Source organism: Lates calcarifer, linkage group LG5 (genome assembly GCF_001640805.2).
Source record: "Lates calcarifer isolate ASB-BC8 linkage group LG5, TLL_Latcal_v3, whole genome shotgun sequence".
In the NCBI taxonomy this organism is placed as follows: domain Eukaryota; kingdom Metazoa; phylum Chordata; class Actinopteri; family Centropomidae; genus Lates; species Lates calcarifer.
Genome location: NC_066837.1, coordinates 15,422,501 through 15,449,132, shown reverse-complemented (window position 1 = coordinate 15,449,132; position 26,632 = coordinate 15,422,501). Strand labels below are relative to the sequence as shown.

Here is a 26,632-nt window from a genome sequence, read left to right as displayed (position 1 = left end):
AACTGTGTAGATCTAATGCTGGTTTATTTTTATTATCATCATTCATATTGTCGTTATTTGGGCCATTGCTATCTCTTTTCAAGTATTTACTTTAAGTTCACATTTCTTCTTTATTTACCAACTTTCTTACGTTGTTTTCATTCATTCATCGATTTGCAATATTTATCCAGTTCTATTCACAATTTTACAATAGTACTTCTTTTCTGTATATGACCTAAGAGGGCTATAATGTCACAAAACAGAGTAAATGTAGTATATAATAACATTCACAAATTTTAACCTGTAAACTGCATCTAAAATTAAATGCACTAATTTCTATAAATTAAAAAGCAAGTATTTTACTATATGATGTATCATATATGATATATAATATATAATTTTTCAAAGTTAACTGAAGGAAGTAAACAATTTACAAAACTTTAAACAGATGTAAAACATGGTAACAATGATTACTCAATATAAGTACCTTACACCTCTACTTATGAAAAACCCTGTTAATTTCTGTATTCGAAGTTAATTATATTTTAATTATAATTATAGTTAATTATAATTATAGTTTGTTTTTTTAACTTTAATTTGTAGGCAGACATGACTTATGTCAGCAACAATCTTGAGAGGTTTTGTTTGTCTGTTATCTTTCTTGCCTTGTCCCTTTGTTCCATATGTAAGTTTTTTTATGTTCCCTTCTGGTTTTGTTTGTGTATTTTGTGTTAAATTTCTGAATATGTAGTCCAAAAAATCAGATTTAGCATTATTGTTGTCCATAATCTGCCAGTTTTGTTACTCCTCCTGGCTTTGCTTATGCTGTTGCTGCTCTACTCCCTTTCAAACCCCTCTGGATCACTTTGTCATCTCCTGTTTAGTCTTCTTTTCAAGACTTCGTTATCCTCTGCCCTGTCAATCTTCTCCTTTCTCTGTGAACTGAAGATGGATTTTTGATGGCATTGTCTTGATCACAGTTTTCTGATGTCTCTCTTCCCCACTTCATTTGTCCCTTATGTTCTGTACCCTTTTTGGTTATGATTTTTTTCAAATTGAAGATGATGAATCTGAATCAACTGAGACATTCTCCCTTAGAACTAACCAACCTCTTGACCCTGCAACACTTGCGAGTCCAGACCTTCTCTCAGACATGTCGGACATCAAAATGTCTGCTATTTTGACTGCAGAGCAAATAAATGAAGAAGGAGCTGAAGCCAGAGGTTTGAAGGAAAAAGAGCATTTGGCTGTAGTGGAACAGTTCAAAGACAGGCTGGAAAGGGTTGGAGAGACTCAAAGAGATGGAATAAACAACAGTAGACAGGAAGTACAATGTGATGCTAAACAAGGGAAATGGGAAACTAAGGCTGACATGAGGAATTTCCTTGTTGAAGAACCAGTCATACAGGAGATTTGCATTGAGAGGAAGACTTCAAGTAAATCTACCACAGAGGCCAGAGACATGACAGGCATAATCTCACACCTCAGTATGGACATGGAAGAATACTTTGAACAGAGACCTGTAGTGATGAGTGGTTCCCAAGAAGACCTTGTCCAAGATAGATTTGAACAGGTTGTTGTAAAGCGTGATGGCAAACGGCGTCCCCCAGATATCAAGAAACCTATTAGGAAGAAACTTAGAGAGCGTTCTGGGTGTAGCAGCTCTGAGGGAGAGCTGGAAAGGGTGAGCTCTGAGGAGTCTTTAGATGGTGATGCTATTCTTAAGGAGAGTAGCCTTGTACCCATCTCAGTTATGGATCCTCCAGCTTCTCCTCTAGTGGTTGAAACACCTATAGGATCTATAAAAGACAGAGTTAAAGCACTACAGAACAAAGTTGAAGAAGATGAGATGCAGAAAAATACTCAAGTTCTGATACATGAGGCAAAATCTTCTATCATCACAAAGAGGATGGAGGCAGACATGCCAGAACTTCCCAGAGTTCCAAAGTCCCCGAAATCCCCCAGATCTCAGACAGAAAGATTAGAGGAGACTATGTCTGTTAAGGAGCTTATGAAAGCATTCCAAACTGGGCAGGACCCTTCAAAAAGTAAATCTGGGCTTTTTGAACACAAAGCTGTGGCTTCTCCTTGTATTTCAACATTGATATCTGAATCAGCAGATTCGGAAAAGATACAGTTGACAGAAAAAAAAGAGTTGATAAATGATGGAAGAATCAGTCCTCAGAGAGAGACACCAGTCTTGCCAGGGAAAGAGGCTTCGTCTGTGAAGGAGCTGATGAAAACATTCCAGTCTGGGAAAGATCCCTCAAAAACTAAAGTGGAGCTTTTTGAACAGAAAGCGGTGACTACTTTGTGTGTTTCAACATTGATATCTGAATCAGCAAATTCTGAAGAAATACAGACACCTGAACAAAGTCCTACACAGGAGCCAAAATCACAAATCCAAACTCAGAGCCTCACAATTTGCCATCAAGAGAGTGATGTCAAGAACTTTGATAAAACAGACTTAAAGGATGAATCAGTAAGTTTAATAAGAGAAAACTCTGAGGAATCACTCTTGATTTCACATGGTGCTCCTTCTGGAAAGATGGTAAAATTTGTTAATAGAGTTCAATGTGATGATAGAATGGTTAGCCCCCAGGGAGAGATGCAAGAGTTGCAAGGGAGAGAGAGTATATCTGTGAAGGAGCTGATGAAAACATTCCAGACTGGGCAAGATCCCTCAAAAAGTAAAGCTGAGCTTTTTGAACAGAAAGCAATGGCTTCTCCTTGTATTTTGACATTGACATCTGAATCAGCAGATGCTGTAAAGATACAGATGACAGAAAAAAGAGAGTTAATAGATGATGGAAGGATCAGTCCACAGAGAGAGATACCAGTCTTGCCAGGGAAAGAGGCTTCGTCTGTGAAGGAGCTGATGAAAACATTCCAGACTGGGCAAGATCCCTCAAAAGCTAAAGTGGAGCTTTTTGAACAGAAAGCGGTGGCTTCAACATTGTTATCTGAATCAGCAGATTCTGAAGAGATACAGACACCTGAAGAATGTCCTACACAGGAGCCAAAATCGCAAATCCAAATTCAGAACCTCACAACTTGCCATCAACAGAGTGATGTCAAAAAATTTGACAAAACAAACGAAAAGAATGAACCAGTAAGTTCACTTAGAGATAACTCTGAGGAATCACTCTTGATTTCACATGGTGCTCCTTTAGGAAAGACAGTCAAATTTGCTGATACAGTTCAGTGTGATGATGGAAGGGTTATCCCACAGAGAGAGACACCAGAGATTCCAGAGAAAAATAATATGTCTGTGAAGGAGCAGATAAAAACATTCCAGTTTGGGCCAAATCCCCCCAAAAGTAAAAGTGATCTGTTTGAACACAAAACAGTGGCTTCCTCTTGTATTTCAACGCTGATATCTGAAAGGGAAGAGCCTGAAGACATACTGCAGACTGAACACAGTACTACACAAGAGCAAAAGCCGGAAACCCAAATACAGAACATCACTATTTACCGTGCAGAGAGTGACGTCAGCATGTGTGGCGCACTGGATTTAGAGACTCAAACAGTAAACCTAAAGACAGATGTCTCTGTAGAGTCAAAACTAATTTCAGATATTGCTTATTTTGGAGAGACAGCAAAAAATGCTGATACAGTTCTATTTGATGATGAAAGTGTTAGTCCTCAGAGCAAGGAGCCAGAGTTCTCAGGGAAGAGCCTAGGGAGGATGCAATTAGAAGAACCAGTCATAAGCACTGGTAGGAGTTCATTTGAAGACATGCAGATCAGCCCTGATCGCAGACCTTCTGAGGACTTCAGTGCTGACATAAAGGCTGAGCTGGAAGAAAGTCCTGAGTACCAGCTGTTCAAGCAGACATCAACAGCTGCAGATGTGACCTATCAGTTAGAGACACCTGAAGAAGAGACCCTGGGTGATGATTCTGATATAAATCCAGCATCCATCTTGAGTCCCTTTATGAAAGGTTATTTTGTGAAAGATGTTTCTCTTGTTGAAAATCAAATGAAAGATGACGATCTAAGTCCTGAGAGTCCCAGGCATGAAGGAATGGCTGAATCCTCAGACACCAATGTTGATATTAAGACCCCTCATTCAAGCTCAGGGGAGAGCGAGAATTATGAAGGGCTCACACTAACCCATCAAATGACCAATGAAATTCTTACTTACTCTGCTAGAAGAGAAGAAAATTACCTCATACCTTCACAGGAAGAAAAAATGCGTGAATCATCTGAAAATACAACAATTACCCATGAAACTGAGACTGTAAGTACCAGATGTCAAAACTGAGGAACCGCAACTTAAAGTGGTACACATTGAAAAGAAAACATCTAGCCAGGCATCCAGTGCAGTAAAAGATATGTCAGGGTTGCTGTCCTTACTAAACAGTGATTTGGATCAATATCTACAAGCTAGTCCTATGGTAAGTCAGCCACCAGAAGAGGATATTGTTCAGGAGAAATTTGAACAAATCATTGTAACAAAGGATAAAGACAGAGAAATTCTCACAGTCATCACTGGTGAAAATAAAGGAGGAAAAATTGGTGAACCAACACAAGGAACAGTGAAAGAACCTTCAATTACAGGGGGTGTTGAAGAATTGCAGAGTGAATCTGAAGAACAGAAAGAAACCAAACCAACTTTGACAGAGGAACCCCCATTGAAGGAATGTGTAGAGAACAAGATTTCATATCAAGCGTCTACCAAAGTAAAGGAGATGTCAGGAATGCTATCACTTCTGAACAGTGACTTAAATCAATACCTTGAGGACAGGCCAGTGAAAAGTAGGCCTCCAGAGGAGGATGTTATCCAGGAGAAATTTGAAGAAGTTACTCTCACAAACATCCAGAAATCATCTAGTGAGGAAATAGTAACAACTACTAATGTGGAGGGTAAGACAGGTGGGGAGACATATGAAGAGACACAGACTGATGTGTTTGAAGTCAAAGAAAAAGCACCAACTTCTGTATTGGAGACACCATTCCACGAAGTGTGCATCGAGAGAAAGCCACATCATGAACAGTCCACAACTGAGAAAAATAGGTCAGGCATGTTGTCACTTCTCAGTAGTGACTTAAATCAATATCTCAAGGAAAAGCCAGTGGCAATACAGTGCCACCCAGAAGAGGATCTAGTCCATGAGAGTTGCCAACAAGTTATACTAACGAGCAAAAACTTTGGATGACAAGACAGGTGGAGAGGCAAATGAAGACCTGCAGACTGATGTGGTTGGAGTGCAAGAAGTGACATCAGATTATGTTGTGGAGACACCATTCCAAGAAGTGTGTATCCAGAGAAAAACACACCACCAACAGTCTACAACTGAGAAGAACATATCAGGAATGTTGTCACTTCTCAGTAATAACCTAGATCAATATCTTGAGGGAAGCCAGTGGAAATAGAGTGCCACCCAGACAAGGATCTAGTCCAAGACAACTGCCAACAAATTATACTGACAAGTAATAATTTGGAGGACAAGATAGGAGGAGAGGCAAATGAAGACCTGCAGACTGATGTGGTTGAAGTCCAAGAAGTGACATCAGGTTCTGTTGTGGAGACACCATTCCAAGAAGTGTGTATCCAGAGAAAAACACACCACCAACAGTCTACAACTGAGAAGAACATATCAGGAATGTTGTCACTTCTCAGTAGTGACTTAGATCAATATCTCAAGGCAAAGCCGGTGGGAACAGCGTGCCAACCAGACAAGGATCTAGTCCACGAGAGCTGTAAACAAATTATACTGACAAGTAATAATTTGGAAGACAAGATAGGAGGAGAAGCAAATGAAGACCTGCAGACTGATGTGGTTGAAGTCCAAGAAGTGACATCAGGTTCTGTTGTGGAGACACCATTCCAAGAAGTGTGTATCCAGAGAAAAACACACCACCAACAGTCTACAACTGAGAAGAACATATCAGGAATGTTGTCACTTCTCAGTAATGACTTAGATCAATATTTTGAGGGGAAGCCAGTGGAAATAGAGTGCCACCCAGACAAGGATCTAGTCCATGAGAGCTGCCAACAAATTATACTGACAAGTAATAATTTGGAGGACAAGACAGGAGAAGAGGCAAATGAAAACCTGCAGACTGATGTGGTTGAAGTCCAAGAAGTGACATCAGGTTCTGTTGTGGAGACACCATTCCAAGAAGTGTGTATCCAGAGAAAAACACACCACCAACAGTCTACAACTGAGAAGAATATGTCAGGAATGTTGTCACTTCTCAGTAATGACTTAGATCATTATCTTGAGGGAAAGCCAGTGAAAATAGAGTGCCGCCCAGACAAGGATCTAGTCCATGAGAGCTGCCAACAAATTATACTGACAAGTAATAATTTTGAAGACAAGATAGGAGGAGAAGCAAATGAAGACCTGCAGACTGATGTGGTTGAAGGTCCAAGAAGTGACATCAGGTTCTGTTGTGGAGACACCATTCCAAGAAGTGTGTATCCAGAGTAAAACACACCACCAACGGTCTACAACTGAGGAGGACATGTCAGGAATGTTGTCACTTCTCGAGTAATGACTTGGATCAACATCTCAAGGAAAATCCAGTGGAAATAGAGCACCACCCAGAAGAGGATATAGTGCATGAGGCCTGCAAACAAATTATACTGACAAGTAATAATTTGGAGGACAAGACAGGTGGAGAGGAAAATGAAGACCTGCAGACTGATGTGATTGAAGTCCAAGAAATGACATCAGATTCTGTTGTGGAGACACCATTCCAAGAAGTGTGTATCCAGAGAAAAACACACCACCAACAGTCTGAAATCGAGAAGAACATGTCAGGAATGTTGTCACTTCTCAGTAGTGACTTAGATCAATATCTCAAGGAGAAGCCATTGGTGACAAAACACCATCTAGAAGAGCACCTAGTCCATGAGAGCTACAAACAAGTTCTACTATCAAAAGACACTAAAAGAGAAACTTCTACATTCTCTCCTGAACATGAGACTATGTCACCAGAAAATACAATTTTAGACAATGTGGACATCAGTAAAGAGGTGGTTTTGGAAAGTAGGTGGCAGACATGTTCCCATGCAGATGAAGGTCCGAAGAGTTTCTCATCTGAGGAGGTTGAGGCTAAAATCTCACCAAGTACATTGTCACATTTTAATGACTCCCCTCAACGTCCAGCTGATCTAGAGAACCTAAACACTGTGGTTTTTGATGACTGTGCTAAAGAGCTGTGTCATCAAGATTCACTAGAGGCCAGTCCTCTCATGGAAGACAGATCTTCAAAAACATCCCCTGATTCAATTGAGCCAAGTCCTACCCGAGAATCCCCTTGTCCAGACTCTCTTGAGGGAAGTCCTACTAAATCAAAGGACTCAGAATATAAGATGCCTGCCAAAACAGCTGTTTATGAGGATTATGCTTCCCAGCTCAGGGCATGTTTTGCTTATGACAAAAACATTTACAGGGATGAAAGTGAGCATGATGAACAAGAAAACAACAGTGAGAACAAACAAATGGAGAGTGGAATTGAAGAAGACAAATATTCCAACATAGCAATGAGAGTAACTGATGGCAACTTGTCCTCTGACCACCTAATGAGTGAGAATCTGCACATGCTCATAAGACAAGACTCTCTTGACACAGATGAAAGTGGGGATAATACCACTAATAAACAGTTCACCCCAGAGGAGGAGATGTTTAAAATGGCTGCAAAAATCAAAACATTTGAGGAGATGGAGCAGGAGGCTAAACTGAAGAGAGAGACAACTTTAGAGGCAGGCGATCACAAAGAAAATGAGCTACAGCTAAAATCTGGCCCAGTTATACAGTCCTCCTCACAAGATACACCGCAGAAAATTTCAGAGAAATGTGTGACAGGAGACACTCACATGCTTGACGAGATTACAGAGAAAGTTAAAATTCAGTCACAATTAAAAACCACCCAGTCAGTAGATAGTTCATTGTGTTTAGCTGAAAGTCAGAGGGAGGAACCTGATTCAGAAAGTGAAGAGTCTGCACCACTGTTAGCAGAAAGAGAAGGTCAAATACACAAAGATAAAGACACCATAGAAGGTGACCATTCCTCAGTCAGTGATAAATATTTTTTCAGCTGTGCAACAGATGAGCACCATCCAGCTGATGACGAAGCTGAGTTACCGCTGACAGATGGTTCCAATTCTAAAGAAAATGTCACTCCAGGGTGTGAGGCTGACAGCGATGTAGCCTTCAATGCACAAGTTGAGGCTGAGAAACAAATGGATCTTTCTCCTCCAAAGGACAAGACAACACCTTGTAAAACACCAGTTCAAACTCTAGGTGATGAGAGAACCCCTGATCCATTTCAGTTTCAAGAGGGGAAGCTGTTTGAAATGACTAGGGGGGGTGCTATTGATATGACAAGAAGCAGCTTTGATGAAGAAGAGGAAGGATATGCATTTTTTCATATAGGGGAACATCCAGTTGATGAAGTTGTGCCAGAGGAGACTGGGGAAGATCAGTCTTTGGAGAATAGTGATTCTATTACAGACACAATTCCTATTCTCAAACCAAGAACTCTCATCAAACCCCCAAGTGACAAGCCAGAAAGTGAAAAGCTACTTTCTATCAGCTGATTTTGGCAACTCCATAGAGGTTCAGCTTGGTTCCCCCATTGCTTTGGAAAGACTAACCAATGTTCAAAGTGAGGTTGGAATCCTTGAAAGCCTTGGTCTAAATTATCTAGACTCCACCATAGCCGACCTTCAATCAGACAAATCCACACTTGGCCTTTCAGTGTACTCAGAGCAGAGCCATGATTCCTCAGACTCTTCTCATGATGATGATTATGAGGAGGAGGAAGAAGATGAAGAAGACCAGTGCTCAGTCATAGAGATTTCCTTTTCAGCTGCACAGGCTGGCATCCCAGCATATGATCAGGATTCAACCCCACCTTTGGCAAACAAACCGGACAGTAGAATTAAAGAGACTTGTCATTTCAAATCGGAAATAAGCACGAAAGACACACAGCAAAGCAAAGCAGAAGAATGCTCAACTTCGGATCGTAGGACTAGATCTGAGGCTGATATTGACATATGTAAAGCCTTTAATAAAGACAGCAGGAGTTATTCTGACAGTAGCCAATCCACTCATAAATCCAACGTTTCCCCCTCCAAACTTCCTTTTCTGACGCAAAAGAGGCGTCTAGCTCATGGGACCTCCTCTTCCTCTCCTGAAGGGAAAGAAATCAAAGTTTCTGAGACCATAGAAACATCTGTTCGATCTTCTTTGGATACTGATGATATGAGCTCTGCTAGTCACAGGAGTCCAGATTCTGTTATCTTCACATATGATATCCCAGCCTCACAGAGTTCTGATTCCGACGGCAATCCATTGCCAGGTGTACAACCATCTTCCAGGACAGAGGATGTATTTGAATCAAGGCCCATCTGGGATGACAGGGTGGAAACTCAGATGCAGAGAATCACCGATGACCAAACTCCTGAATGTATGCCAGGTATGGCCAGACCTACATGGGCTTTTGCTTTCCTATTTCTTCTTGGCAAAGATCCTTATTCCTTTTCATAAATGTCACCGACATAGTGTGTTGTTTTCATGTGTTGTGATTTGTCTTGTTCCATCTTGCATTGCATTTTCTTGTCTGTGTTTTGTGTGTGTATTTGTGTGTGTATGTGTGTGTGTTGAGATGTTTTGTGTGTGGAGAGGTTACTTTTCCATACCTGTGTTTGTGTATATGTAATCTCAAGATTGAATGGCCATGTTAGTTAAAGAAGCAGCAGCTTCAACAATTTTGAACCAGACTTCCACAGCTGTATTGGTATTGGATATCTGTACTACTAACACTGTACTACTAACAGCATGACTAATATTAGCTTGCACATTGCTTAATTAGCATTTTAATGTTCTTGCTTACACTAATTATTTAAAAAAAACTTGATGTGCCAGTTATGGCCAAATAGTTTATAAACAAGTCAACTCCTCATCAGAGTGACAAATCCAACCTTTATTTTATCATCCATGTCAACATCACAGATCCACAACTAATTTCTGAGTATCACAGCCCATAACATAGTCCTCAGGAATGACATTTTACATATAAACTTACAGAGAATATTTTACCTGACTGGTACCTGCAATGTGAAAATTATTTTACACTGATGTATAATTTATATATTGAACTGCTAAATGTGATATTAAATTTAATGTTTGGCTTTGGCGGCATTTTAGTGGATTGGCAGGATGATGCTGACAGGAAAGAGGAGACATTGGCTATCATTGCAGATCTTCTTGGCTTCAGCTGGACTGGTAAGCTGTCAAATAATTTTGGGTTTTAAATTAAAATTTCAAAATACTGAATTCAATGCAATTTAGAGAGAAGCAATATGTAGTGATTTTAATTTGAACTGGAGTTTACATTTGTGAGCAGAATTTGGTGGACAGCTGAAAAAGTTAGAGCAGCAAAAAAAAATTTGCTTCAAGATTTTTTTTAGATTTTTATCCATTATTGTGTTACCACCATCAGAGCTGGCAAGAGAGCTGGAATTCAGTGAGGATGATATCCAACTAGTGAGAACAGAAAATCCTAATTCACTCCAAGAGCAGAGCCATGCCTTGCTGCAGCGCTGGGTTGAGCGGGAAGGCAAACATGCCACAGGTACATGCCATTTTGGTCAAACTAATTTTAATTTATATTTTACTTGTATTTGTCAATACAGCACTTCAAATCCTTTACACATTTGTTTGAACATACTGAGGGCACTATAAGCTTTTTACTTTGATGCACTCAGAGCAATTGTGTGAGCACATCCAGTTCAATCATTGTATTTTGTATTTGGTTTTGAATCTAACAGTTGATTTATGTATTTAGTAAATACGTTACTATAGTCTATTAATGACTGATAAATCCTTTCACAGAGGACTGTCTGATTAAGCGACTAACCAAGATCAACCGCATGGACATCGTCCATCTTATTGAAACCCAGATGAACAAATCTGTCCAAGAGCAAACATCTAGAACTTATGCAGAGATAGAAAAGACACTGGATCACAGTGAAGGTATTAACACCTCTAAAAAACTCAATTCAGCAACTAGTTTGAAGACTCTGTCTAACACCAGGCTCTATTTGTGTGTTTTCTTGCGTGTGCATTTTTCAGTGTCAGTAGCCCTATCTTCAGTGCAAGAAGATGCAGATAGTCCCAGAGTCGTGAGAAGGGTGGAATCAGACCGCAGACCACCCCCAGCAGTTTCTGAAGAGGACCTCTCAGTTGCTTCCTTATTGGATATTCCTTCCTGGGCAGAGCCTGTTGGACACACCCACTCAGAAAGCATGCATGGCGACCTGTTGGAGGAGCTCGAGATCCCGCAGTAAGTTGTTCATTTGAAATGATTCCTGAATCAGCAACAAACATGTACAGCGCAATGGGGTGTCACATTATTTGTCACACTTCACTTGACACCCATAGCACACACCAGACATGCTTATATAGTCATAAAGATATACAGAAGTAGTCAAAAAGACTGCCTTTCTAGAGGTCATTATTTCCCAACAAAATTGATTGTAGAAAATAGAGCGGTGCCACATCACTCTACAGTGGGTGTAGGTATTTGCCCGACAACCATTGTTTGTAAGTATTGCTCCTTTACTCTTTTTACATTAGCTTTGATGTATCACATTCATGCAAAGTCATATGTTGTGACCTAGCCTTCTTTTTGTGTTACAGTGAATTGAACCCTAACCTGTGGACTTCAGAGGATGTAATTACACCAGAACCTACATGTTATGACAACTCAGATGAGCAAGTAAGTAAGCTTCCCATTTCAACAGAAGCAGCATCTGGGAGCGAAGCAATTCAGACTTATGACCCCAAAGTGAAAGACCAGAAACGATGCAGTGTTGAAGGTCATTTCATCAGGCCTTTCCAAGGTGTTACTCAGTGCCATGTCAAAGATGACTGCAGCCAAACCTTACCATTGAAGCAGTGTGATTGTGAAGATGGGCAAGGGCAATCACCTGAAATTCTCAGGTTATCATCGTCTATATCTGTCAGAGACTTTAGTCTGAGCCTATTGGAGTCAGATCAAGCGGAGACTGACTTCAATGAGATTTATGATGAGTTTAGCTATGTAGTTCAGCTTGGTGATACAAACACAGCCAAAACCGCTGTCAAAAGAATCTCTAACCCTAGCCTGTTAGCATTTCCACAAGAGGACCATCAAGCAACTCTGGCCATGACTGAAGATGACACAGATGTACCTCAAAAAAGCAGACTCTCTCAGAAGTGTGATGAAGTCACAACCCAATTCCTCAGAGTACCATATGGTCATGACAAGATCCCACGGGTTTCATGTGTGGACATTGAGCTTCCAACCCTTCAAGTTGAGCAAGGAAGAAAAAACAAAACCCCAAGTATACAGTGATGGGTATCCAGAGAACATGCCCTTCATTGACGATAACAATGATGTCCAGTCAGTTGACCCCAATATTCCTATAGCTAAGTACAGTTTGGTGAAACCATTCAAAATGAATGTACCAAAGACCATATTCAGTCTGACAACCAGTGAACCTGCTCACATGGCTTGTGACTCAACTGATCATCATTATAGCTGTTCTATTAGTCCAGATAGTGACCATGTAATAGTTGAGGAGAAGACATCTTACATTTCTGAGTTGAAGACTGCCTCTTCCAGCCTTGTCTTGCCTATCACCAATCTCACACCACAATTACCTGACCAAGATGTGGTACTACCTTTCACTTTAACAGAGTACAGCCCTCTGACCCCTGATTCTTTGGCATCAGAGAGGCAGTGTGGTTCATTTTCACCTGTTACTGAAAGAGATCTCTTCCCAACAGAAATATGGCTATTAAATGACTCCATAAATAGATTGTCTTCCCCTGAATCTGTCATGTCAATTGATGATTATAGGGCAATGTCCCCTGACTCTCCTTGTGGTAAAAAAAGGGTCTTCCCTGCAGACTTTTTCACCATATTGGATGACATCCGGGCACTTTCTCCAAGGTCTGATGCATGTAGTTCCACCAGAAGTTACAATTGATTTTACAGAAAATGAATTACACCCCCATCAATCACACACTTTTGAACAGGAACCACTGTTTGGTCTGAAAAATTTTCCCCTTGGTTCTGAATCTTTTGAGTCTTGGAATAAATATAGCCCACTGTCTACTGACTCTCAAGTACCGACATATCGTCAAGCTGTACCTGAAGGTATACAGATAAAGGGAGAGTTAGGAGCATTCTCACCTGGGATATCTGATATTGAGTATGATGAATTGTTGCTTGACGTTTCTCCAGACAGAAGAGCATATTCACCTGACTCAGTTACATCTAATCATGGTTATAGATCCTTAGATAGGGATTGTCGTCCATCTTCACCAGAATCTCAGGCTTCTCAGTGTAGTTTTTCATTTCTTGAGCTTGTGCTCTCAGGACCCATCCGCGCTCAACTTATGAGTCAATATTGTGATTATTATTTACTATATTCAGGAGGAAATCCACCTGCACCACTTCTGACATCATCACCTCTTGATGAATGGTGGGATGAAAAAAGCACAGGTGTAACAGATGCAACAGAACTTACAACTGCTGTTTCAGATGCAACATATCTTACACATCCAGATGTCAAAAGTATCCAGGGTAAAGATTCAGGCTGGTCAAGTAAAACAGAAGAGTCATTTCAAATCAGACCACTGTCATCTAAAGTCACAAAACCAGAAAAGGAAAGAGAAGATCAATCTTTTCTTGATTACTGGTTTTCCAAATTGCAACCACAAGCTAATAAAAACATACCATCACCATGTGAGTCAAATAAAGATTTCAAGAATATTAAACACAACACCTCAGAAGAAAATAACATACAAGAGTCCATACATTTAGATTGTCTGAAAGAATCATCAGAAACAAACTCTTGCTTGTCTCACAAATACTACAAACATCCTGAGACCCACCACATGTTCAATCAACAACTATCAATCAAACCAATGGTTTTTAACTTAGTGGAAAGAACAAAGTACATTTTAGAATTTCCAAATAAAATAATTCCAATGTCAAGCACAGAAAACTCTTTTTGTAAAACTGAAAACACACAGTATATTAATCGACTATTTGAAGATGACATTACTACATTAAGTCCACAGTCCAATGTATCAAACCATGTCACAGGACTCTTAAATAAAGAGTTATTTCTTAAAAACATGTTAGATGAAACAAATCAGGATTCTCCAATGTTAAAAGACTTTGAAACATCCACCCAAGAATCTGTGACATCACCTCAGCAGAGTAATATGCATTATGAAGCTATTCACGAAAATTTTGTTTTAAATGGGTCTCGACAACTATCTGACTCAAGACCACTTTCATATGCAGATGTTGTGCGGGGCATGACACATGAAAAACAAGGACATACTTTGTTAAGTTCACACAGACAGAGCACTCAATATTCAAAAGACCAGTGGATCACTGAGTTAAGGCCACAGTCTCCTGAGTCAGCAGGATCTCAAAGTGAATTAAGGCCACTCTCTCCTGACTCACCTGTTCCTCAATTCAGATGTCTTCATATCAATAACGATGTGGAATTGCCAGTGATACAGGTCATTTACACCAGAATCAACATTGTCAGATTGGAAAGGTACTGACTTGTGTCTGGAGACCTTGTTTGACGAGACCAGACAAGAGTCCCCACATTCAGTTTTCATCAGACTTTGAACTTGATAACATTATTTAGCAGCAGGGCATTGTCTCCAGGAGTCCTTGTCTTCAGATTTTGACTTTTCACTTCTTCAAGACTGGCTGACAGACTTCAGAGCATCCTCCCCAGAATCTGTGACATCAGTTGAGCAACGTTTTGAGTCTCCTCAGACTACATTTGGCCAAATGAAGAGTCAGCGTTGTAATTATTACTTAGAGTACTCTGGAAGTCGACCAGTGTCACCCTTTTCAATACATTCAGATGTGGATTGTTCCGGATTTTGTTTTGAGAAATTGTTGGATGACAACAGACCAGATTCGCCCGACTCACTTAGTTCACGGGTTGAAGCTAACCAAATAAGTTCAACTGTAACTGCATCCCCACCGATGTCTGCTGCAAGACCTCTTACATATGCAGATGTTGTGCGGGGCATTACAAATGAAAAACAAGTAGATGCTTCTTGTATCAGTAAACCGTCTGAGACAAAGCCTTTTTGGCTTCCGCCAATGTCTTCAGACGGGGAGTACACTATCCCCTCCATGGACGATTGTGTGACAGAGTTAAGAACAGTATCTCCAGAGTCTCTGCTGTCTCAAAGTGAATTTAGGCCACTCTCTCCTGACTCACCTGTTCCTCAATTCAGATGTCTTCATATCAATAACAGTGTGGAATTGCCAGTGTACAGGTCATTTACACCAGAATCAACATTGTCAGATTGGGAAGGTACTGACTTGTGTCTGGAGACCTTGTTTGACGAGACCAGACCAGAGTCCCCGCATTCAATTTTATCAGACTTTGAGCTTGAAAAATTATTTAGCAGCAGGGCATTGTCTCCAGAGTCCTTGTCTTCAGATTTTGACTTTTCACTTGTGCAGGACTGGCTGACAGACTTTAGAGCATCCTCCCCAGAATCTGTGACGTCAGTTGAGCAACGTTTTGTGTCTCCTCAGACTACATTTGGCCAAATGAAGAGTCAACGTTGTAATTATTACTTAGCAGTACTCTGGAAGTCGACCAGTGTCACCCTTTTCAATACATTCAGATGTGGATTGTTCCGGATTATGTCTTGAGAAATTGTTGGATGACAACAGACCAGATTCGCCCGACTCACTTAGTTCACGGGTTGAAGCTAACCAAATAAGTTCAACTGTAACTGCATCCCCACCGATGTCTGCTGCAAGACCTCTTACATATGCAGATGTTGTGCGGGGCATTACAAATGAAAAACAAGTAGATGCTTCTTGTATCAGTAAACCGTCTGAGACAAAGCCTTTTTGGCTTCCGCCAATGTCTTCAGACGGGGAGTACACTATCCCCTCCATGGACGATTGTGTGACAGAGTTAAGAACAGTATCTCCAGAGTCTCTGCTGTCTCAAAGTGAATTTAGGCCACTCTCTCCTGACTCACCTGTTCCTCAATTCAGATGTCTTCATATCAATAACAGTGTGGAATTGCCAGTGTACAGGTCATTTACACCAGAATCAACATTGTCAGATTGGGAAGGTACTGACTTGTGTCTGGAGACCTTGTTTGACGAGACCAGACCAGAGTCCCCGCATTCAATTTTATCAGACTTTGAGCTTGAAAAATTATTTAGCAGCAGGGCATTGTCTCCAGAGTCCTTGTCTTCAGATTTTGACTTTTCACTTGTGCAGGACTGGCTGACAGACTTTAGAGCATCCTCCCCAGAATCTGTGACGTCAGTTGAGCAACGTTTTGTGTCTCCTCAGACTACATTTGGCCAAATGAAGAGTCAACGTTGTAATTATTACTTAGAGTACTCTGGAAGTCGACCAGTGTCACCCTTTTCAATACATTCAGATGTGGATTGTTCCGGATTATGTCTTGAGAAATTGTTGGATGACAACAGACCAGATTCGCCCGACTCACTTAGTTCACGGGTTGAAGCTAACCAAATAAGTTCAACTGTAACTGCATCCCCACCGATGTCTGCTGCAAGACCTCTTACATATGCAGATGTTGTGCGGGGCATTACAAATGAAAAACAAGTAGATGCTTCTTGTATCAGTAAACCGTCTGAGACAAAGCCTTTTTGGCTTCCGCCAATGTCTTCAGACGGGGAGTACACTATCCCCTCCATGGACGATTGTGTGACAGAGTTAAGAACAGTATCTCCAGAGTCTCTGCTGTCTCAAAGTGAATTTAGGCCACTCTCTCCTGACTCACCTGTTCCTCAATTCAGATGTCTTCATATCAATAACAGTGTGGAATTGCCAGTGTACAGGTCATTTACACCAGAATCAACATTGTCAGATTGGGAAGGTACTGACTTGTGTCTGGAGACCTTGTTTGACGAGACCAGACCAGAGTCCCCGCATTCAATTTTATCAGACTTTGAGCTTGAAAAATTATTTAGCAGCAGGGCATTGTCTCCAGAGTCCTTGTCTTCAGATTTTGACTTTTCACTTGTGCAGGACTGGCTGACAGACTTTAGAGCATCCTCCCCAGAATCTGTGACGTCAGTTGAGCAACGTTTTGTGTCTCCTCAGACTACATTTGGCCAAATGAAGAGTCAACGTTGTAATTATTACTTAGAGTACTCTGGAAGTCGACCAGTGTCACCCTTTTCAATACATTCAGATGTGGATTGTTCCGGATTTTGTCTTGAGAAATTGTTGGATGACAACAGACCAGATTCGCCCGACTCACTTAGTTCACGGGTTGAAGCTAACCAAATAAGTTCAACTGTAACTGCATCCCCACCGATGTCTGCTGCAAGACCTCTTACATATGCAGATGTTGTGCGGGGCATTACAAATGAAAAACAAGTAGATGCTTCTTGTATCAGTAAACCGTCTGAGACAAAGCCTTTTTGGCTTCCGCCAATGTCTTCAGACGGGGAGTACACTATCCCCTCCATGGACGATTGTGTGACAGAGTTAAGAACAGTATCTCCAGAGTCTCTGCTGTCTCAAAGTGAATTTAGGCCACTCTCTCCTGACTCACCTGTTCCTCAATTCAGATGTCTTCATATCAATAACAGTGTGGAATTGCCAGTGTACAGGTCATTTACACCAGAATCAACATTGTCAGATTGGGAAGGTACTGACTTGTGTCTGGAGACCTTGTTTGACGAGACCAGACCAGAGTCCCCGCATTCAATTTTATCAGACTTTGAGCTTGAAAAATTATTTAGCAGCAGGGCATTGTCTCCAGAGTCCTTGTCTTCAGATTTTGACTTTTCACTTGTGCAGGACTGGCTGACAGACTTTAGAGCATCCTCCCCAGAATCTGTGACGTCAGTTGAGCAACGTTTTGTGTCTCCTCAGACTACATTTGGCCAAATGAAGAGTCAACGTTGTAATTATTACTTAGAGTACTCTGGAAGTCGACCAGTGTCACCCTTTTCAATACATTCAGATGTGGATTGTTCCGGATTTTGTCTTGAGAAATTGTTGGATGACAACAGACCAGATTCGCCCGACTCACTTAGTTCACGGGTTGAAGCTAACCAAATAAGTTCAACTGTAACTGCATCCCCACCGATGTCTGCTGCAAGACCTCTTACATATGCAGATGTTGTGCGGGGCATTACAAATGAAAAACAAGTAGATGCTTCTTGTATCAGTAAACCGTCTGAGACAAAGCCTTTTTGGCTTCCGCCAATGTCTTCAGACGGGGAGTACACTATCCCCTCCATGGACGATTGTGTGACAGAGTTAAGAACAGTATCTCCAGAGTCTCTGCTGTCTCAAAGTGAATTTAGGCCACTCTCTCCTGACTCACCTGTTCCTCAATTCAGATGTCTTCATATCAATAACAGTGTGGAATTGCCAGTGTACAGGTCATTTACACCAGAATCAACATTGTCAGATTGGGAAGGTACTGACTTGTGTCTGGAGACCTTGTTTGACGAGACCAGACCAGAGTCCCCGCATTCAATTTTATCAGACTTTGAGCTTGAAAATTTATTTAGCAGCAGGGCATTGTCTCCAGAGTCCTTGTCTTCAGATTTTGACTTTTCACTTGTGCAGGACTGGCTGACAGACTTTAGAGCATCCTCCCCAGAATCTGTGACGTCAGTTGAGCAACGTTTTGTGTCTCCTCAGACTACATTTGGCCAAATGAAGAGTCAACGTTGTAATTATTACTTAGAGTACTCTGGAAGTCGACCAGTGTCACCCTTTTCAATACATTCAGATGTGGATTGTTCCGGATTTTGTCTTGAGAAATTGTTGGATGACAACAGACCAGATTCGCCCGACTCACTTAGTTCACGGGTTGAAGCTAACCAAATAAGTTCAACTGTAACTGCATCCCCACCGATGTCTGCTGCAAGACCTCTTACATATGCAGATGTTGTGCGGGGCATTACAAATGAAAAACAAGTAGATGCTTCTTGTATCAGTAAACCGTCTGAGACAAAGCCTTTTTGGCTTCCGCCAATGTCTTCAGACGGGGAGTACACTATCCCCTCCATGGACGATTGTGTGACAGAGTTAAGAACAGTATCTCCAGAGTCTCTGCTGTCTCAAAGTGAATTTAGGCCACTCTCTCCTGACTCACCTGTTCCTCAATTCAGATGTCTTCATATCAATAACAGTGTGGAATTGCCAGTGTACAGGTCATTTACACCAGAATCAACATTGTCAGATTGGGAAGGTACTGACTTGTGTCTGGAGACCTTGTTTGACGAGACCAGACCAGAGTCCCCGCATTCAATTTTATCAGACTTTGAGCTTGAAAAATTATTTAGCAGCAGGGCATTGTCTCCAGAGTCCTTGTCTTCAGATTTTGACTTTTCACTTGTGCAGGACTGGCTGACAGACTTTAGAGCATCCTCCCCAGAATCTGTGACGTCAGTTGAGCAACGTTTTGTGTCTCCTCAGACTACATTTGGCCAAATGAAGAGTCAACGTTGTAATTATTACTTAGAGTACTCTGGAAGTCGACCAGTGTCACCCTTTTCAATACATTCAGATGTGGATTGTTCCGGATTTATGTCTTGAGAAATTGTTGGATGACAACAGACCAGATTCGCCCGACTCACTTAGTTCACGGGTTGAAGCTAACCAAATAAGTTCAACTGTAACTGCATCCCCACCGATGTCTGCTGCAAGACCTCTTACATATGCAGATGTTGTGCGGGGCATTACAAATGAAAACAAGTAGATGCTTCTTGTATCAGTAAACCGTCTGAGACAAAGCCTTTTTGGCTTCCGCCAATGTCTTCAGACGGGGAGTACACTATCCCCTCCATGGACGATTGTGTGACAGAGTTAAGAACAGTATCTCCAGAGTCTCTGCTGTCTCAAAGTGAATTTAGGCCACTCTCTCCTGACTCACCTGTTCCTCAATTCAGATGTCTTCATATCAATAACAGTGTGGAATTGCCAGTGTACAGGTCATTTACACCAGAATCAACATTGTCAGATTGGGAAGGTACTGACTTGTGTCTGGAGACCTTGTTTGACGAGACCAGACCAGAGTCCCCGCATTCAATTTTATCAGACTTTGAGCTTGAAAAATTATTTAGCAGCAGGGCATTGTCTCCAGAGTCCTTGTCTTCAGATTTTGACTTTTCACTTGTGCAGGACTGGCTGACAGACTTTAGAGCATCCTCCCCAGAATCTGTGACGTCAGTTGAGCAACGTTTTGTGTCTCCTCAGACTACATTTGGCCAAATGAAGAGTCAACGTTGTAATTATTACTTAGAGTACTCTGGAAGTCGACCAGTGTCACCCTTTTCAATACATTCAGATGTGGATTGTTCCGGATTATGTTCTTGAGAAATTGTTGGATGACAACAGACCAGATTCGCCCGACTCACTTAGTTCACGGGTTGAAGCTAACCAAATAAGTTCAACTGTAACTGCATCCCCACCGATGTCTGCTGCAAGACCTCTTACATATGCAGATGTTGTGCGGGGCATTACAAATGAAAAACAAGTAGATGCTTCTTGTATCAGTAAACCGTCTGAGACAAAGCCTTTTTGGCTTCCGCCAATGTCTTCAGACGGGGAGTACACTATCCCCTCCATGGACGATTGTGTGACAGAGTTAAGAACAGTATCTCCAGAGTCTCTGCTGTCTCAAAGTGAATTTAGGCCACTCTCTCCTGACTCACCTGTTCCTCAATTCAGATGTCTTCATATCAATAACAGTGTGGAATTGCCAGTGTACAGGTCATTTACACCAGAATCAACATTGTCAGATTGGGAAGGTACTGACTTGTGTCTGGAGACCTTGTTTGACGAGACCAGACCAGAGTCCCGCATTCAATTTTATCAGACTTTGAGCTTGAAAAATTATTTAGCAGCAGGGCATTGTCTCCAGAGTCCTTGTCTTCAGATTTTGACTTTTCACTTGTGCAGGACTGGCTGACAGACTTTAGAGCATCCTCCCAGAATCTGTGACGTCAGTTGAGCAACGTTTTGTGTCTCCTCAGACTACATTTGGCCAAATGAAGAGTCAACGTTGTAATTATTACTTAGAGTACTCTGGAAGTCGACCAGTGTCACCCTTTTCAATACATTCAGATGTGGATTGTTCCGGATTATGTCTTGAGAAATTGTTGGATGACAACAGACCCAGATTCGCCCGACTCACTTAGTTCACGGGTTGAAGCTAACCAAATAAGTTCAACTGTAACTGCATCCCCACCGATGTCTGCTGCAAGACCTCTTACATATGCAGATGTTGTGCGGGGCATTACAAATGAAAAACAAGTAGATGCTTCTTGTATCAGTAAACCGTCTGAGACAAAGCCTTTTTGGCTTCCGCCAATGTCTTCAGACGGGGAGTACACTATCCCCTCCATGGACGATTGTGTGACAGAGTTAAGAACAGTATCTCCAGAGTCTCTGCTGTCTCAAGTGAATTTAGGCCACTCTCTCCTGACTCACCTGTTCCTCAATTCAGATGTCTTCATATCAATAACAGTGTGGAATTGCCAGTGTACAGGTCATTTACACCAGAATCAACATTGTCAGATTGGGAAGGTACTGACTTGTGTCTGGAGACCTTGTTTGACGAGACCAGACCAGAGTCCCCGCATTCAATTTTATCAGACTTTGAGCTTGAAAATTTATTTAGCAGCAGGGCATTGTCTCCAGAGTCCTTGTCTTCAGATTTTGACTTTTCACTTGTGCAGGACTGGCTGACAGACTTTAGAGCATCCTCCCCAGAATCTGTGACGTCAGTTGAGCAACGTTTTGTGTCTCCTCAGACTACATTTGGCCAAATGAAGAGTCAACGTTGTAATTATTACTTTAGAGTACTCTGGAAGTCGACCAGTGTCACCCTTTTCAATACATTCAGATGTGGATTGTTCCGGATTTTGTCTTGAGAAATTGTTGGATGACAACAGACCAGATTCGCCCGACTCACTTAGTTCACGGGTTGAAGCTAACCAAATAAGTTCAACTGTAACTGCATCCCCACCGATGTCTGCTGCAAGACCTCTTACATATGCAGATGTTGTGCGGGGCATTACAAATGAAAAACAAGTAGATGCTTCTTGTATCAGTAAACCGTCTGAGACAAAGCCTTTTTGGCTTCCGCCAATGTCTTCAGACGGGGAGTACACTATCCCCTCCATGGACGATTGTGTGACAGAGTTAAGAACAGTATCTCCAGAGTCTCTGCTGTCTCAAAGTGAATTTAGGCCACTCTCTCCTGACTCACCTGTTCCTCAATTCAGATGTCTTCATATCAATAACAGTGTGGAATTGCCAGTGTACAGGTCATTTACACCAGAATCAACATTGTCAGATTGGGAAGGTACTGACTTGTGTCTGGAGACCTTGTTTGACGAGACCAGACCAGAGTCCCCGCATTCAATTTTATCAGACTTTGAGCTTGAAAATTATTTAGCAGCAGGGCATTGTCTCCAGAGTCCTTGTCTTCAGATTTTGACTTTTCACTTGTGCAGGACTGGCTGACAGACTTTAGAGCATCCTCCCCAGAATCTGTGACGTCAGTTGAGCAACGTTTTGTGTCTCCTCAGACTACATTTGGCCAAATGAAGAGTCAACGTTGTAATTATTACTTAGAGTACTCTGGAAGTCGACCAGTGTCACCCTTTTCAATACATTCAGATGTGGATTGTTCCGGATTTTGTCTTGAGAAATTGTTGGATGACAACAGACCAGATTCGCCCGACTCACTTAGTTCACGGGTTGAAGCTAACCAAATAAGTTCAACTGTAACTGCATCCCCACCGATGTCTGCTGCAAGACCTCTTACATATGCAGATGTTGTGCGGGGCATTACAAATGAAAAACAAGTAGATGCTTCTTGTATCAGTAAACCGTCTGAGACAAAGCCTTTTTGGCTTCCGCCAATGTCTTCAGACGGGGAGTACACTATCCCCTCCATGGACGATTGTGTGACAGAGTTAAGAACAGTATCTCCAGAGTCTCTGCTGTCTCAAGTGAATTTAGGCCACTCTCTCCTGACTCACCTGTTCCTCAATTCAGATGTCTTCATATCAATAACAGTGTGGAATTGCCAGTGTACAGGTCATTTACACCAGAATCAACATTGTCAGATTGGGAAGGTACTGACTTGTGTCTGGAGACCTTGTTTGACGAGACCAGACCAGAGTCCCCGCATTCAATTTTATCAGACTTTGAGCTTGAAAAATTATTTAGCAGCAGGGCATTGTCTCCAGAGTCCTTGTCTTCAGATTTTGACTTTTCACTTGTGCAGGACTGGCTGACAGACTTTAGAGCATCCTCCCCAGATCTGTGACGTCAGTTGAGCAACGTTTTGTGTCTCCTCAGACTACATTTGGCCAAATGAAGAGTCAACGTTGTAATTATTACTTAGAGTACTCTGGAAGTCGACCAGTGTCACCCTTTTCAATACATTCAGATGTGGATTGTTCCGGATTTTGTCTTGAGAAATTGTTGGATGACAACAGACCAGATTCGCCCGACTCACTTAGTTCACGGGTTTGAAGCTAACCAAATAAGTTCAACTGTAACTGCATCCCCACCGATGTCTGCTGCAAGACCTCTTACATATGCAGATGTTGTGCGGGGCATTACAAATGAAAAACAAGTAGATGCTTCTTGTATCAGTAAACCGTCTGAGACAAAGCCTTTTTGGCTTCCGCCAATGTCTTCAGACGGGGAGTACACTATCCCCTCCATGGACGATGTGTGACAGAGTTCAAGAACAGTATCTCCAGAGTCTCTGCTGTCTCAAAGTGAATTTAGGCCCACTCTCTCCTGACTCACCTGTTCCTCAATTCAGATGTCTTCATATCAATAACAGTGTGGAATTGCCAGTGTACAGGTCATTTACACCAGAATCAACATTGTCAGATTGGGAAGGTACTGACTTGTGTCTGGAGACCTTGTTTGACGAGACCAGACCAGAGTCCCCGCATTCAATTTTATCAGACTTTGAGCTTGAAAAATTATTTAGCAGCAGGGCATTGTCTCCAGAGTCCTTGTCTTCAGATTTTGACTTTTCACTTGTGCAGGACTGGCTGACAGACTTTAGAGCATCCTCCCCAGAATCTGTGACGTCAGTTGAGCAACGTTTTGTGTCTCCTCAGACTACATTTGGCCAAATGAAGAGTCAACGTTGTAATTATTACTTAGAGTACTCTGGAAGTCGACCAGTGTCACCCTTTTCAATACATTCAGATGTGGATTGTTCCGGATTATGTCTTGAGAAATTGTTGGATGACAACAGACCAGATTCGCCCGACTCACTTAGTTCACGGGTTGAAGCTAACCAAATAAGTTCAACTGTAACTGCATCCCCACCGATGTCTGCTGCAAGACCTCTTACATATGCAGATGTTGTGCGGGGCATTACAAATGAAAAACAAGTAGATGCTTCTTGTATCAGTAAACCGTCTGAGACAAAGCCTTTTTGGCTTCCGCCAATGTCTTCAGACGGGGAGTACACTATCCCCTCCATGGACGATTGTGTGACAGAGTTAAGAACAGTATCTCCAGAGTCTCTGCTGTCTCAAAGTGAATTTAGGCCACTCTCTCCTGACTCACCTGTTCCTCAATTCAGATGTCTTCATATCAATAACAGTGTGGAATTGCCAGTGTACAGGTCATTTACACCAGAATCAACATTGTCAGATTGGGAAGGTACTGACTTGTCTGGAGACCTTGTTTGACGAGACCAGACCAGAGTCCCCGCATTCAATTTTATCAGACTTTGAGCTTGAAAAATTATTTAGCAGCAGGGCATTGTCTCCAGAGTCCTTGTCTTCAGATTTTGACTTTTCACTTGTGCAGGACTGGCTGACAGACTTTAGAGCATCCTCCCCAGAATCTGTGACGTCAGTTGAGCAACGTTTTGTGTCTCCTCAGACTACATTTGGCCAAATGAAGAGTCAACGTTGTAATTATTACTTAGAGTACTCTGGAAGTCGACCAGTGTCACCCTTTTCAATACATTCAGATGTGGATTGTTCCGGATTGTCTTGAGAAATTGTTGGATGACAACAGACCAGATTCGCCCGACTCACTTAGTTCACGGTTGAAGCTAACCAAATAAGTTCAACTGTAACTGCATCCCACCGATGTCTGCTGCAAGACCTCTTACATATGCAGATGTTGTGCGGGGCATTACAAATGAAAACAAGTAGATGCTTCTTGTATCAGTAAACCGTCTGAGACAAAGCCTTTTTGGCTTCCGCCAATGTCTTCAGACGGGGAGTACACTATCCCCTCCATGGACGATTGTGTGACAGAGTTAAGAACAGTATCTCCAGAGTCTCTGCTGTCTCAAAGTGAATTTAGGCCACTCTCTCCTGACTCACCTGTTCCTCAATCAGATGTCTTCATATCAATAACAGTGTGGAATTGCCAGTGTACAGGTCATTTACACCAGAATCAACATTGTCAGATTGGGAAGGTACTGACTTGTGTCTGGAGACCTTGTTTGACGAGACCAGACCAGAGTCCCCGCATTCAATTTTATCAGACTTTGAGCTTGAAAAATTATTTAGCAGCAGGGCATTGTCTCCAGAGTCCTTGTCTTCAGATTTTGACTTTTCACTTGTGCAGGACTGGCTGACAGACTTTAGAGCATCCTCCCAGAATCTGTGACGTCAGTTGAGCAACGTTTTGTGTCTCCTCAGACTACATTTGGCCAAATGAAGAGTCAACGTTGTAATTATTACTTAGAGTACTCTGGAAGTCGACCAGTGTCACCCTTTTCAATACATTCAGATGTGGATTGTTCCGGATTTTGTCTTGAGAAATTGTTGGATGACAACAGACCAGATTCGCCCGACTCACTTAGTTCACGGGTTGAAGCTAACCAAATAAGTTCAAACTAACTGCATCCCCACCGATGTCTGCTGCAAGACCTCTTACATATGCAGATGTTGTGCGGGGCATTACAAATGAAAAACAAGTAGATGCTTCTTGTATCAGTAAACCGTCTGAGACAAAGCCTTTTTGGCTTCCGCCAATGTCTTCAGACGGGGAGTACACTATCCCCTCCATGGACGATTGTGTGACAGAGTTAAGAACAGTATCTCCAGAGTCTCTGCTGTCTCAAAGTGAATTTAGGCCACTCTCTCCTGACTCACCTGTTCCTCAATTCAGATGTCTTCATATCAATAACAGTGTGGAATTGCCAGTGTACAGGTCATTTACACCAGAATCAACATTGTCAGATTGGGAAGGTACTGACTTGTGTCTGGAGACCTTGTTTGACGAGACCAGACCAGAGTCCCCGCATTCAATTTTATCAGACTTTGAGCTTGAAAATTATTTAGCAGCAGGGCATTGTCTCCAGAGTCCTTGTCTTCAGATTTTGACTTTTCACTTGTGCAGGACTGGCTGACAGACTTTAGAGCATCCTCCCCAGAATCTGTGACGTCAGTTGAGCAACGTTTTGTGTCTCCTCAGACTACATTTGGCCAAATGAAGAGTCAACGTTGTAATTATTACTTAGAGTACTCTGGAAGTCGACCAGTGTCACCCTTTTCAATACATTCAGATGTGGATTGTTCCGGATTTTGTCTTGAGAAATTGTTGGATGACAACAGACCAGATTCG

At 41.9% G+C, this 26,632-nt stretch overlaps 1 protein-coding gene across 5 annotated transcripts in view; it reads left to right on the top strand.

The window, feature by feature from the left end:
- The window catches only part of LOC108896439 (ankyrin-2), an 83,799-nt gene that overhangs the window by 39,439 nt on the left and 17,728 nt on the right, over positions 1–26,632 (top strand). For all 5 annotated transcript variants that reach the window (XM_051070640.1, XM_051070638.1, XM_051070639.1 and 2 more), the window contains 5 exons: positions 10,146–10,223; positions 10,441–10,572; positions 10,833–10,973; positions 11,073–11,283; positions 11,640–11,718. In XM_051070640.1, the coding sequence (XP_050926597.1) occupies positions 10,146–10,223; positions 10,441–10,572; positions 10,833–10,973; positions 11,073–11,283; positions 11,640–11,718 (641 nt within the window). The remainder of the gene's footprint in view (positions 1–10,145; positions 10,224–10,440; positions 10,573–10,832; positions 10,974–11,072; positions 11,284–11,639; positions 11,719–26,632) is intronic.